General features: G+C 42.4%; 1 protein-coding gene across 3 annotated transcripts in view; it reads left to right on the plus strand.

Moving 5' to 3' along the window:
* SNX30 (sorting nexin family member 30) overlaps nucleotides 1-13371 on the plus strand; it is a 92355-nt gene that overhangs the window by 32061 nt on the left and 46923 nt on the right. For all 3 annotated transcript variants that reach the window (XM_090274571.1, XM_090274572.1, XM_090274573.1), the window contains exon 2: nucleotides 7881-8072. In XM_090274571.1, coding sequence (XP_090130697.1) covers nucleotides 7881-8072 — 192 coding nt within the window. The remainder of the gene's footprint in view (nucleotides 1-7880; nucleotides 8073-13371) is intronic.

Consider the following 13371-nt stretch of genomic DNA (forward strand, 5'->3'; position numbering starts at 1 on the left):
CTTTATTAACCTACAAAAAAAAGCTTTAAAACAGATGGTCTCTTAACCTACGTCAGAAGAATAGCCTTTGCCTCATAAGAAATGGTCCAGGACCCAAAGTAGGAAAATACAACTCTTCAGGGAAGATGCTAGGAACCATAGACTGGTGGGCCTTGGGAAGTTAGAGATACTGTGCAAGCGTCCTTGGAGGTTTGGGGGAATATTTTAGATGAGGGTTTCAGGATGGGCATGGGAGGGAAGGAGGACTGAACTTTCTACTAATAAGCAAATAGAGTCCCAGCACTTGGGGCATATAGTTAAGATGTGTTTGACTAATTCTACAGAAAACAAAATAACCTAAAATACAAATCCCTACATCTCAAAATTCCATGCTGTTTATATCAACTATTTCCTATCTAGATTTTTAAAAATTATGTAGGTATTTTAATAAGTATTAATCAGCCTTACTGTGGTAATAAACAACTTCAAAAATTCAACAGTTTGCAGCAATCATTAATTTTTTTTTTTAATTTATTGATTTGAGAGACAGACGAAGAGAATGCACTTATTTATGCATTCATTGGTTGATTCTTGTATGTGCTCTGAACAGGGACCAAACCCAGAACCTTGGCACATCTGGGTGCCCCTCTAACCAACTGAGCTACCCAGCCAGGACCAATCATTAACTTCTAAGTCACCCTCTGTGTCACTGGCTGCAAATCAGTTGCTGAGGCTTTTTTCCACAAGACTTTCATTCTGAAGCAGCAGCCCTGTTTGGGTCATGCTAGCTGCAAGGCAAAGGAGAGAGGACAAGAAAGCTGGTGGAATCATGCAATGGCTCTTACAGTGTCTGCTCCCATCTGGTGTATGTCACATTCGCTTATGGGCCTTTGGCCAGAGAGAGGCACAACGCCAAGCTGAAAGTCAGTGGAGTGGAGATGTGTCTGTGGGGAGTCCCTTGGCAATAGTAAGACTCTATAATCTTCTAAAGAAAGGGAGGTAATAGTTGCCAACGATACTCTACCATTAGTTTGTGTCCTTTCTGTCACTGAATTATTTAGGGAATACTTTACATCCATTCAGATTTATTATTTGAAAGTGTTTTTGAATAATTTTCTTCATATTATGTGCATTAACATTTTAGATTCTTTGGGGGGAACTGCCCTCTCACCAGGGAAACGATGAGGTGGATCACTGCATGCTTTCAGGTACCTTCAACACCTCCGTGCCCCGAGCGCTGCTGTTCACCATTGCATCCCCCAGAGTCTCCAGGCTGACTTGAATAGTGGGCTGATATTAGGTATCAGAGTCTCGTTTTTGAATTTTGTAGACATGTCTCCAGTTTTTTACATTGTTTGCTGCTGTTGAAAATTATTATTGTTATCTAATTCACATACCCTAAAATTCACCATTTTAAAGTCTACAGTTGAGTGGTTTTAGTATATTCATGGCACCATGTGTCTATCATTACTGACTAATTTCAGGATATTTTTGTCACCCCATACTCAGTAAGCACCCAATTCCCAACTTCCCTCCAACCCCTGGCAGCCACGAATCTGTTTTCTGTCTCTCTGGATTTGCCTGTTTTGGACATTTCATATAAATGAAATCATACCTGTGGCCTTTCATGTCTGACTTCTTTCACTTAGAAAAATACTTTTCAAGGTTCATTCTGATGTTCTCTGATACACACTTTTTATCGATAACATGTTTAGGACTTTTATTGCTTAATTTTGCTTAGAGATTTTAATGGAATGGCTGGTATCTACTAATGGATGATATCAATAAACACATTGGTAGTTGTGGACATGATTATATTCAACAGTGATTATACAATCAGTTAATGTAATAAATTGTATTAGTAAACTTTCCCATGTTAAATTATTTTTGACTTCCTGAAATAAGTTTGCCTCAATCCTGGTATATTCTTCTTTTTAAAAATTATTTTAATATACCATTTGCTGTTACTTTATTGGTGATGTTTACACTTATGTCTAATTTTCTTTTTTGTCCTAATATTTTTATGTCAAATATAGGTAACCTTCTTAAAACAATTTGAAAGGTTTCTCCACTTTAAAAAAAAAAGTGTTTTGTAATGTTTGAATAAAATAGGACATGCTCCTTGAGGTTCATTAGAGCTCAATTGTGAACCCTTTGGGGCTTACCTTACCTGTTAGTAAAAGTTTTCTTACAATAGTTATGTGGTTATTTAATTGTTTAGGTTTTCTATCTCAACTTGATTTCACTTAACCATCTACTCATATAGACTTCCAAGTTTATTTATATCACATTTTTATAATTTACAACCATACTTAGAGGTAGGGCATTAATAGTTATTGCTGGCTCTTCCCTACCCTTTCTCTGTATGGGTCAAACTTCCTAAGTTTTTGTTTATCTAATTCACCTTTTAGAAGAATAAAATTTTGGTTTTGTTTATAGCTTTTACTCTTTCCTGATTTCAATTTGTACTTTAATTTTGTTTATTCTCCCACTTTCTTTTAATTTTAAAATTCTCTTCCACTTATTCTAAATGGAAGCACAACATAGATGTAAACCTAAAGTATTCTATTTCATGGGATAAATCTTTTTCAAATGTATATATTTGCTCTGGAGCATTGCGCTCCTTTCTTCACATTTTGGTTTTCTTGTGTCTGAATGATGAGATAACGCAGCTGGATATATTTTTTCATTTATTGGAGTGCCTGCTATTTGCCTCCCATTGGAACAAGTGAATTAATTATTGGCTCTCCTTTGTTACTACTTGATGTTAGGATTGCCTGCTTGCATCTTAGGTTGAGCTGAGCAGTCAGTTGACAGATCGGTAGTGATAGGTCAGTGGGGAAAGGAGTGAGAAGAAAGAGAGCCAGGGTCCAGGATCGTTGGTCAGGGAAAGGCCTGGCTCCTCTCTGTGTCTGGCCCCATGTAGCCTGGCTTCCTTCTTGTTTCCGTTGCTGCCCCCACCTGGGCAGAGACCACCGCTTCGGAATTTGCAGTGGTGCCTGCTTTGTGCTCGGTGGACCTGCCCTGGGCAGCTGACCCAGTTGCCTTCAGGCCTCTCTGACCTTGCTGTGGCATCTCCACTTGGCATGGTGAGATGAAGCCACGTGGGCAGGGTGCCCTCTGCTGGTAGCCCTCGCATGGTAGATCCACCTGAACTGGACATCCATCCCCTTGTTGACGTAAGGAGACTCTCTGGTGGCCTTGCTCTGTCTGCCCCACTGTCAGCTCTTCCCCTCTCCCGTGCTCCCTAGACAATGGCACTTTCAAATTAGAGTACATGTGAGTTCAGGACATTTGCTACTTCTTAGGCAACGTTGATAATGTAAGTGACCTCAGTGACATGGGTTAAATCCCAGCAGAAAATCTTTGAAAGTTTTGGATGCCACCCTTTCCTAGTTTCCAGTCGGGCACAATTCCAGCCACTGTTTTTCTTTTTCTTTTTTATTCCCCCACTGCTCTTTCTCTCCCGTTCTCTAGATTGTTAAGTTATGACCCAGGGAGCAGAAAGAGGGAGAAAGCAAAGGGTTGTCCTCGATTGACTGAGTTTATCCAGACATCTAGATTTGTAATTTTTTAAAACCCTCCCCTAAAAATACAGTTACTGATTTTATAGAGAGAGGAAGGAAGGGAGAGAGAGAAAGAGAGACTGAGAGAGAGAGAGGTGGGCCACCTCCCTTACATGTCCTGACCAAGAGTCCAACCCAATACATAGGTATGTGTCCTGAAGAGGGGATCGAACCCACAACCTTCTGGTGTATGGGACAATGCTCCAGCCAACTGAGCTGCCCAGCCAGGTCTAGATTTGTAATTTTAAAATGAGTGTGTAACATTCTTATTGGAAAACACGGTCATTTCCTGGTTACTGAGCCTTTGGGTTTTTCCAGAGTTCACTCTGTGTTCTTTGCTGTTAGGAACATCTTTGAACAGAACATTTTTGGGATGTTTTTCCTTTGAATTTATTCTCCAAAATGAGCTGAAATACAACTTTACAGCAAAGTCAGCCGTCAAGAATGTTCTCTTCTGTTTTGGTAGGACACGTTCATTCATCAGGCACCTCCTGCGTGCAGACAGAGGGGTGGGCGTGGGGGGAGGCCAGTCAGGTGCAGTCTGCACGTTCAGAGCCCCCGCTCTCCCCAGAACGGGGAGGTGCCTTCGGAGGCTGTGTCAAGCTCTTCTGAAATCCTTCTTTCCTGGGACGAGGACTTTTAAGATCTACTCTCTTAAGAGCTTTCAAACATGCAATAGAGTATTATTAACTATATTTAATAATGATTAACCTTTTTCAAAGAGCACCGTGGCTGCAGTAGGAGGGCTGAGTACAGGGCAGCAAGAATAAAACAGGAGGCTTTTGTGTTGAGCCCCGGGGATCTCTCGCTTCTCAAATTCTGTACTTCACGTTGGTCACAAAGGTGCTGCTAACCCATGGCACCTGCTCCAGACTCGGGTCTCTCAGCAGGGCAAACCCACGGCTGGAGGACTCGGCCCACGGGGGAGCCGGGCTTGTTCCGGCCACCTTTCCCTCTGCCCTTTCCTCCTAAGGTTTTCATATTTTCTCTCCACGCTTGTTCCTCATGGGGACCCTACGTTGAGGGCAGTCATTTGGGAAATAACTCTAAGGAAAATGCCAGCTTTCCTTGAATGGCTTTTTAAAAACAGAAGCTTCATGTTTACCCAAAAGGATTTATGCCAGAGAGCGGAGATGAGGGATAGTGTTGGGCTGGAAGAGCCACACAAAGGGGATTCAGTTGGATAAGACCTTGAGCTCGGAACCAGAAGCCTGGCTCAACTCTTCCTATTGCGATGATTTGTGTCGATACATTTGAACACGTCCTCATCTGTAGAGACCTCTCTGTCCTGCTAACTGCACAAGGCCGATACGGGGAGCAGTGAAATAAGAATGTGGAAGCCCTGTGTCCAGAGGTGCCATGGAAAGCTGAGCCGGAAGCATCCTTTTTAGGAAGTGACAGATACTTGCAGCTTGTTGACTGTTTATGTGTATGCTCAAGTAATTTTCTGTGGAGCACCCGTAGTAAGAGTGTGTTTCTCCTGGTCACATAGTCCTAAGAGGAAAGAGTGTGCAAAAGAGGGTGACTCGCTCTCCCCTCCCACACCCCACTAACTGGTTTGAGGAATAGTTAACGTCCCACTGCCTGGCCAAGACATTTCAGGCTTTATATGGGCTGTCCCTAGAACGTTATTGGCCAAAGTCCCTGTAGCAAAGGTTAGGGAGGTTGGCTGGGAGTCACAGGAGACCTGCAAACAGGCAATTACACACACATGCACACACACACATACACGTAAACAAGGCACAATTACAGTTGTTGGGGACTCACAGTGTTTGTGGATGTTATATTTGTAAATTAATGATTAAAACTGTGACAATTGCTTCAGTGGAAGTATCTTCAGAGTTTTAAGAAGGGAGTGACTAGCCCTGGCTGGTGTGGCTCAGTGGATTGAGTGCCGGTGACCAAAAGGGTCGCTGGTTCGATTCCCAGTCAGGGCACATGCCTGGGTTGCGGGCCAGGTCCTGGGGCGTGCGAGAGGCAACCAACCACACATCGATGTTTCTCTCCCTCTCTTTCTCCCTCCCTTCCCCTCTCTCTAAAAAAATAAATAAATAAGACTTAATTTTAAAAAAAGGGAGTGACTAATTCTGCCAAGGAATGGATCAAGGAAAGATTCCAAGAGGAAGGGGATTTGAGCAGATTCCTGGGAGATCCTTGGAGACTTGTCCGTAAAAAAGAAGAAAGGGCTTCGTAAGCAAAGGTCAAGTGCCAGGAACTGGTGTCATGAGAAACGAGGCTGCCGAGACTGGTGCAGGCCCATCTGTCTCAGAGCCCCAGAGGCGTGTCCCTCAGACCCCCAGGCACAGGGGCACGGACCCTGCGTGCCCCATGGTGTCCGCGTGCTGAGAGAGCCGGCAGAACCAGCTGGCTCCTGCGGTGGCGAGGCCCCCCATCGCGTCCCCACCAATAGTAGCTGCTGAGGGTCTTGCCTTCCCCGCTGGGGAAAAGTGGAGGTGGGGTCCGTTCTCATGAGTACCTTCTGTGAAAATGGTACCCTTTTAGTAGTTACAACATTTTTTAAAGATTTTATTTATTTATTTTTTAGAGAGAGGGGAAGGGAGGGAGAAAAAGAGGGAAACCTTCATTGGTTGCCTCTTGTACATGCCCCAAATCGGACCAGAGACCTTTCGCTCTGCAGAACGATGCCCAGCCAACTGAGCCACACTGGTCAGGACTACAGAAATATTTTTGATGTTGCATAATCAAGTATGTGATTAAATTATCTGAGTTGGTGACATTGCCCTTGACTCCAGGCTTTGCTTCCCTCTGCCTTGTCCCAGCCCTCTTCCCAGATGCCCCATGATTACTGGAGCTCGTGTATATGACAGCGAGGTTGACCTCTAATTCCCTGCATGTTCTGTAATCTGGGGTCTCAGGTATATCCAGCCTGCACACAGGAACAGAGAATTCAGGGGAGGGCACCTCCCACCCCCATCCTGGGGTCTGATGACCCACAGGTCAGGGATGTTTTCTGCATTCCTCATCAAGGCACTGTCTCCTCGCTGTCACGTCACTTTCTCACTGTATGCCTAGTGTTTGCCTCCTAATGATTCCAAAGTGACATTCACAGGTTTTCACATCTAGACAGGGCTTTGTTCTCTTATCAAACCTTAAAACCAAAAAAAAAAAAAAAAGTAGCTGTAAGATTGCACCCCTTTTGATATTAGGGACATAATTTATTCAAAGGGTTTTCTACTAAGGCCTAAAGAGAAAGAAGTCCATAGTTTTTAAAAAATCTTTCCTTCTCTTCTTTTTCCTGGCAATTTTTTTTAATTGTGGAAAATTTTAAACATACAAAACAAGAGAGAATTGTATAATGAACCTGCAATTACCAGCTTCAACAATGATTGACTTGGGGGCATCTTACCTTATCTATACCCCCATCTACCCATTTTTAGTTATTTTGAAGCAAATAGCAGCCATCCTATCATTTTATCCATCAATATTTTAATACATATTTCTAAAAGATGAAGACTTTGTAAAATCTTAATACTTCTGTTATCACACCTAACCACTTAATCAAATAATTGATCATTATTTAAATTTTCCTGAAGATCTCAAAATCTTTTAACATTTTATTTTAATCAGGTTCCATTGCAATTGTTCATAGATCTCTTACGTTTCTTTACGTCTCTAGATGCTCCTATCTCTCTCTCTTCTTTTCCCTTGCAATTTATTTATTGAAGAACCAGGGTCTTTAGTTCTCTTTAGGTTCCTACAGTGTGGATTTTACTGATTGCATCCTCATAGTACTGTTTAATATCTTCCCATTCCTCTGTATTTCCTGTAAACTGGTGTTGTGAATAGAGATTTGTTCAGGAATCAGATTCAATTTTTTTTGGCAAGCATGCTTCATAGGTGGTTTTGTGAATGAACTTTCAGGAGGCACATAATGTTTCGTTGTCTCTTTGTGTTGGTTGAATTCGTTTTTAAATGTGTTAATATTTAAATGTGTTAAGGTGTAAATGTCCCTTAATGTTTACCTGGGCCCAGGTGGTGGTCTTGAAAAAATGGGGAAGGGCATGTGGTGTGCTCACTGAGTCTCTCTCTGTTGAGACTGTTGATGGTGGGGGCTATTGATTGTGTCTCTGTCCTTGAACTGTTTGCTTCTGCTGGTTACTCCAGTCCTTGGGTGAATCGGTGTGCATTTGGTTTGTTTCTCTTGGTCATGAAAGACCTGTTCACTTAAACATTATGAAAGAAGAGGCTCTGATTCTTTGAAAGTTTTTTTGCATTTAGAGGTGTTCTTGGCTTGGCTAAACTTGCTATTTGTGCTGACATTCTCCAGGCGTATGTTTTCCTTTAATTTGTAAGGTGATTCTTTTCTTCTTTCAGGATCTCATTTTGCCCAATGGCGGTACTCCAGCAGGTACTTCGAGTCCAGCTTCTTCATCTTCTCTTCTCAACAGACTTCAACTTGATGATGACATCGATGGTGAGACCAGAGATCTCTTTGTCACAGTTGATGATCCCAAGAAGCATGTCTGTACAATGGAGACCTATATCACATATAGGATCACCACCAAGGTAGGTCCCTTTATTATCTCATGCCCATGTCGAACGGGCTTGGAGAGTGAGTCCTACCTCTGTAATTTCTGCCTTTGCTTTCTCCCTCCTTTTGTACAACTCTGTTCTCCTTTGTTGTAATTGTGGGTGTGGCTTTCTGAGAAAGTGAATGCATTCAGATAAAAAACATTATACCATATGTAAGTCTTTTACATCTTACAATGAAAGAGATATTGTGACTACAGCTTTTCAAAGTAAACATTTAATCCTTGTACAGTTGACTTGAGCAACATGGGTTTGAACTGTGTGGGTCCACTTGTACATGGATTTTTTCAGTAAATACTGTGTATGTATTTTCTCTTATAATTTTTGTAATAACATTTTCTTTAGCTTATTTTATTGTAAGAATACAGTATATGATACATAGAATATGCAAAGTATGTGTTCATTGACTTTCATGCTATTGGTTAATAGCAGGCTATTAGTAGTCAACTTTTGGGGGAGTCAAAAGTCACATACATGTGGAGGAGTCATCTCCCCTAACCCCCATAATGTTCAAGGGTCAACTGTACTTTCACTTATTTTCTGCCATGATACTATTTAACATCTTAATATCGCATTAGACTTGAAATTTATGAATCATCGTATTAACCTAAATCTCTGTGATGAGACCGTGATTATAATTTGGTATAATTAGGCTTGTTGGCAGGGGGAGAAGGAGTAAAGAAGGGTGGAAACTAATATTTACTGACTTTCTGCTCTGTGCCACTATGATGTTACTGCCATGTCCTTCTCGCACCTGGTTCACGTTTGAAGATTTGTCATGGACACATGCACTCACACAGCTTTCCCCGGTACCATTGCCACTGGGTACCTACTATTTCCCAGGCATTGGGCTAGATGCTTAGATGTGTATTATCTCCTCAGCGGTCCTAGGTTGATATACCTATTCCCATGAATTATTTCCACTTACTTACTTTTTTCCCCTTTAGGGTCACCTTACCTTTTACCCTGCAGTTGGTGAAATGCAAAACCTGTTTTTCTTGAATTTGTGCCCTAAACAGCTGAATAACAAGGTGACGACCTTGCTGGCACAGCTCTGCTTGCCTCCTGTGCTGTTTTCCCACCGCTGCTTTGTTTCCGTGCCCTGCACTTGACCTCCCCAATTGCTAATTCTGCAGGACCTTTGTCCCCTGATTCACAGGCTGAGGCACCTGCTACAGCTCGCCACTCTTGCCTGTGCCTCCTCTCTTTCCTTTCTTCCCCTTTCTCTCCATGTTCTTATTTCTATTTCTTTTCATGGGGCTATTGATTTCCTGTAAGTCACATAGTATCTTAGAATAACCGTTTCCAAGTTCCAATCCCACACTTTCACTTGGCTGCCATGTAAACACCTTCAGGTGAACTGGTTGCAAAGTTAAGTTCTACTTATTACTTTCTATTCCTCTTCTCAAACCAGAGTCCTTATCTTTTCCTGTTTCAAATAGCGACGCCAAGCTTAACATCTTGGTGATGCACTTGGAGCCTTCTTTCTGAATGCTGTGTTAAAGGACATGTAGAGAAGTGTCCTCTCTGTCAAGAGGACAAGCAGGAAGGAACACAGAGTCCCAGACACCTGATCTTGTTCCGGGACCCCCACTTCTGCTGAGGTTCTCAAGCACAGTTAATGGTCAGAGGACAAGGTCGTACGTATACTTATTCTGTTATAATCCTTTGAGCTTTGACTCCAGTCCTAATTCAGATTCCTGGTGAACAAAGCTGGACGAAATACAGAGCTGCTTTTGCCTGAGCTAAAGTGAGCCTGGGGCTGAGAGCCAGTGTAGGCAACGCGAATCTAAGTGGTGGGTTTCTTATCTCTCCAGTGGTGGAGAGAGGTCTTTCCAGGGCAGGCTGAGTTGGCAATTTTCTCTGCAGGCTTCTAGAAAGTAACGTCATCATAATCACTAATTATTGAGCACTTACCATGTGCTATACTTGTTTGCAATAGAAACCCTTTAAATTTTATTTTGTATAAGTAATATGTGCTCATTGTAGAAAAATTGGAAAATGCAAGTAGGCTAAAACAGTGAAATAAAAGATCTATATACTGTCTAGCCAGAAATAATTACTTATAACTTTATGAACTATTTATCTCTATTCACTTACAAAAATGCGTATTTTCCAGGCTGTCAATTCACTTAGTATTTTGCAAATTTCTTTCTGTGTTAATAAATGCCAGTAAACCTGCTTTTATGCTGTCCTTTCGGAGACTGCAGTAGTGCTCTGCAGTATGGGTGAGCTGTCATTCATTTTGTGCTAAGGGCTTTAGATGTATCATCAGTTAATCCTCACACTCAATGAAATAGGTATGGTGGTATTTTTATTTTGCTGATGAGGAATCTGAGATACAGAGGCATTAAGAAAATTGCTCAGAGACATGCAACGAATACATAGTGAAGCCAGAACTTGAATCCAGGACATGGGATGATTTTCAAGGCAGGGATGCCCCTCTGCCCTCCCCTGCCACCCCAGCAGTGCGTCCTCTTCCCCCCAGCACTGCGGTGTACTGCCGCAGCCCTGCTATGGGAAGTGATGCTGATTATCCTAAGCAGAAGTGGAGGGAGGGAGTGGCCTTTGATGAGGGCAAGGCATTTTTTTTCCTTGTTCCTGGAGAAAGGAGGGAATTTTTATGGCAGGTAGTTGAGGGTTCTTTGCTTATAGCTGCATTTTTCTCTGTGGATAGATAAGGAGGTCCTTTACTGAGAGTGATAGGGAAATTCCTGAGTGAGGCTTAGAAGTTTTCAAACTTTGTACCGGTTTTGTATTAGCTGGTGTGGAAAGCGAGGGAGAGAGTTGATTAAGGAGGTATAGAAAGATTGCTTGCTAGTGTTGAGGGTCCAGTTCTGGAATGTATCACGTTGATCCGTGGGCTTTCCTGGTTTTGCTCCTCCTTCAAGAACGTGCTCACACACGCAGGCCTCTTAGAACAAGAAGTGGATGGTTGCGTTTTTGCTATACTTGGGTGATGGATGGTGGAGGAGGGGCATAGTGGCAAATCAGAGGTTGAAGTGATGGCTCACGGAATTGATGCTGATTAAGGAAGGAAGGAACGACAGGAATGGACAGAATGTCAAGGAACTGTAGGTCCCAAGAGGCTGAAAACCCAGGGGTGTCGGGAAATGGCAGTGTGAAATATAGGAGGTGCTCGTGAGACAGGGACATGTCCACGCTTCTGCGTGATGACAGTTTGTGGAGAAGCCATGGGAAGGAGACCTTGTTGGGCTTAGTGGTGGGTGTCGTATATGCAAACCGCCTGGCTCTGAAGGGTACCCAGGCCATGGAAAGGCTCTGGAAGGGAAACCTGAGAGCCAGGTGCTGTCAGGGAATCAGGAGAAATGACAGGGCTGTCAGTAGGTGACAACATGAGGAGGGAGAGAGATGGATATAGCTTGCTGGCATGAGCCTCAAAGGGTTCTCATGGGGCCAGGGACGAGCAGTGTGGAATGAGCAGAATGTCAATGACAGCTCTTGGTCTTGGACATGAGGTTTGTGAAATGTGAGAAAATGAGCAGCTTTCCACTTGACAGGACAGGAGGGAGGCTGTGTTCTCTGCTTGCAGAGTTTGAATAGGTTGAAGAAGTACAGGACTTCAGTATTAATGATGCAGTGGGTGTTGCAGAGCGCTTGGTGGAAATATCTGAGAAAAAGGAGGTAAAGGAGGCCAGAGGAGCAGGAGGAGGGGGTGCCAAAAGCCTCCCCAGGCATGCTTCTCAGCTGTCCTCCTCGGGCTCTCGGGTTTTGACACAGAATGGGATTAGCTGGCTAATGTTTGATGAGGAAAAAAGGTCCATTGTGGGAAAGGAGGGTCACGCAGACTTCTTAAGATTTATCCATGGCCAGGAGAGATGACATTTCTGACAAAGACCAAGTCTCTCTGAAGTGAGTTGGTTGTCGATTTTGGATTAAGGGAAATTCTCTGGAATGGCTCCAGGCCATAGTCATTGGACATATTAACTTGAGGAACAAGAGTTCTTTAGTGGTAAGATGAGCCTCAGAGGACAGGGTACCCTCCTGGGTGACAGATAAGTCTTCTGTGTGCACACCTACAAACTTCCCCTTTTAATTCCTCTCTTTAGGGTTCAAGTCTATTTTCTTTCACTGGTGTTTCTTTCTCTGGCTCTGCTAGGTCTAACAAAGTGTTGAACTTTAAAGAAAATTGGCAGGGATGCCTAGAGATTGCCACGAAGATATTCATAAGGAGCGATGGTGGAAATGGACATTCTTCATTACCACTCTTGTGTGCTGTTAGCTATTTGTTCATCTGACTGTAGGTGAACCCATGACCTTGTGATCTTTGTGGGGCTTTCTAGAAGGTGGAACACGGTATGGAAATGCACAGGACAAAACGGTGTATGTAGTGTTTGTCTCTGAGTATGAATTGTGGGCGTGCACTTTTCGTTCTTTTTATTGTTTTGTTTACCACAGATACTAGAAAATAGAGATGAACACATTACCTTATTTTCCTAAGTTAGACCCTAAATTTCATAGAGTAAAACTTGACTACAAACTCATAGCTGGAGTTTTATTGGCTTGCATGTTTTATGAGTACTGTGACTGGGTTTCTCTCCAGAAATTCAGCAATTCCGGTGGCCCAGTTTTAGCAAGTGTGCAGAATTCCAAGCTGAGTGTGTTTCGCTAGCCTTGTTCCTGGCTCTGTTTTTCTCTCTGTCCTTGTTTTTCCTTTATCTTTCTCAGCTACTTTTAATTTATGTCATTTGATCATATTTCCCTATATTGCTATATCTTTTCTAGAACAAGGTGTGGTAAAAATAAGTAAAATAAATGTTGGGTCAGAGAATATGAACATTCTTCTGTATTGTGATAATTAATTTTTACCTTATTGCTTTCCAAAGTATCAGACAAGTTTTACTGCATTGTTAAATCCTCTTGTCTTTAAAGGAGCTGTTTCAAAAACATGACCAATTTGTGTGTGTGTGTGTGTGTGACTGTTAAAGTATTGTATGAGAATACTAGAAAATTTGGAAATAAGAATGAGTGTAAAGAGGATAGTTGTCATTATCAGTTCTAGATTTTTCTTCTAACCATTATATCCAAATTTTTAATACCAATGAAATCATAATTTATGTGCAATTAATTTTGCATACTGCTGTTTTCTAAAAACTATATTGAATCTTTTTTGTTATTAAAAATGTGGTACAGCCCTGACCAGTGTGGCTCGGTTGGGCGTCAACCTGCAAAGCAAAAAGTCACTGTTCAATTCCCGGTCAGGACACACGCCTAGGTTGTGGGTTCGGTTCCCAGTCAGGACACTTACAAGAGG

The sequence above is a fragment of the Furipterus horrens genome, unplaced genomic scaffold (genome assembly GCF_987537825.1).
Source record: "Furipterus horrens unplaced genomic scaffold, mFurHor1.1.pri manual_scaffold_4, whole genome shotgun sequence".
Taxonomy (NCBI): Eukaryota; Metazoa; Chordata; class Mammalia; order Chiroptera; family Furipteridae; genus Furipterus; species Furipterus horrens.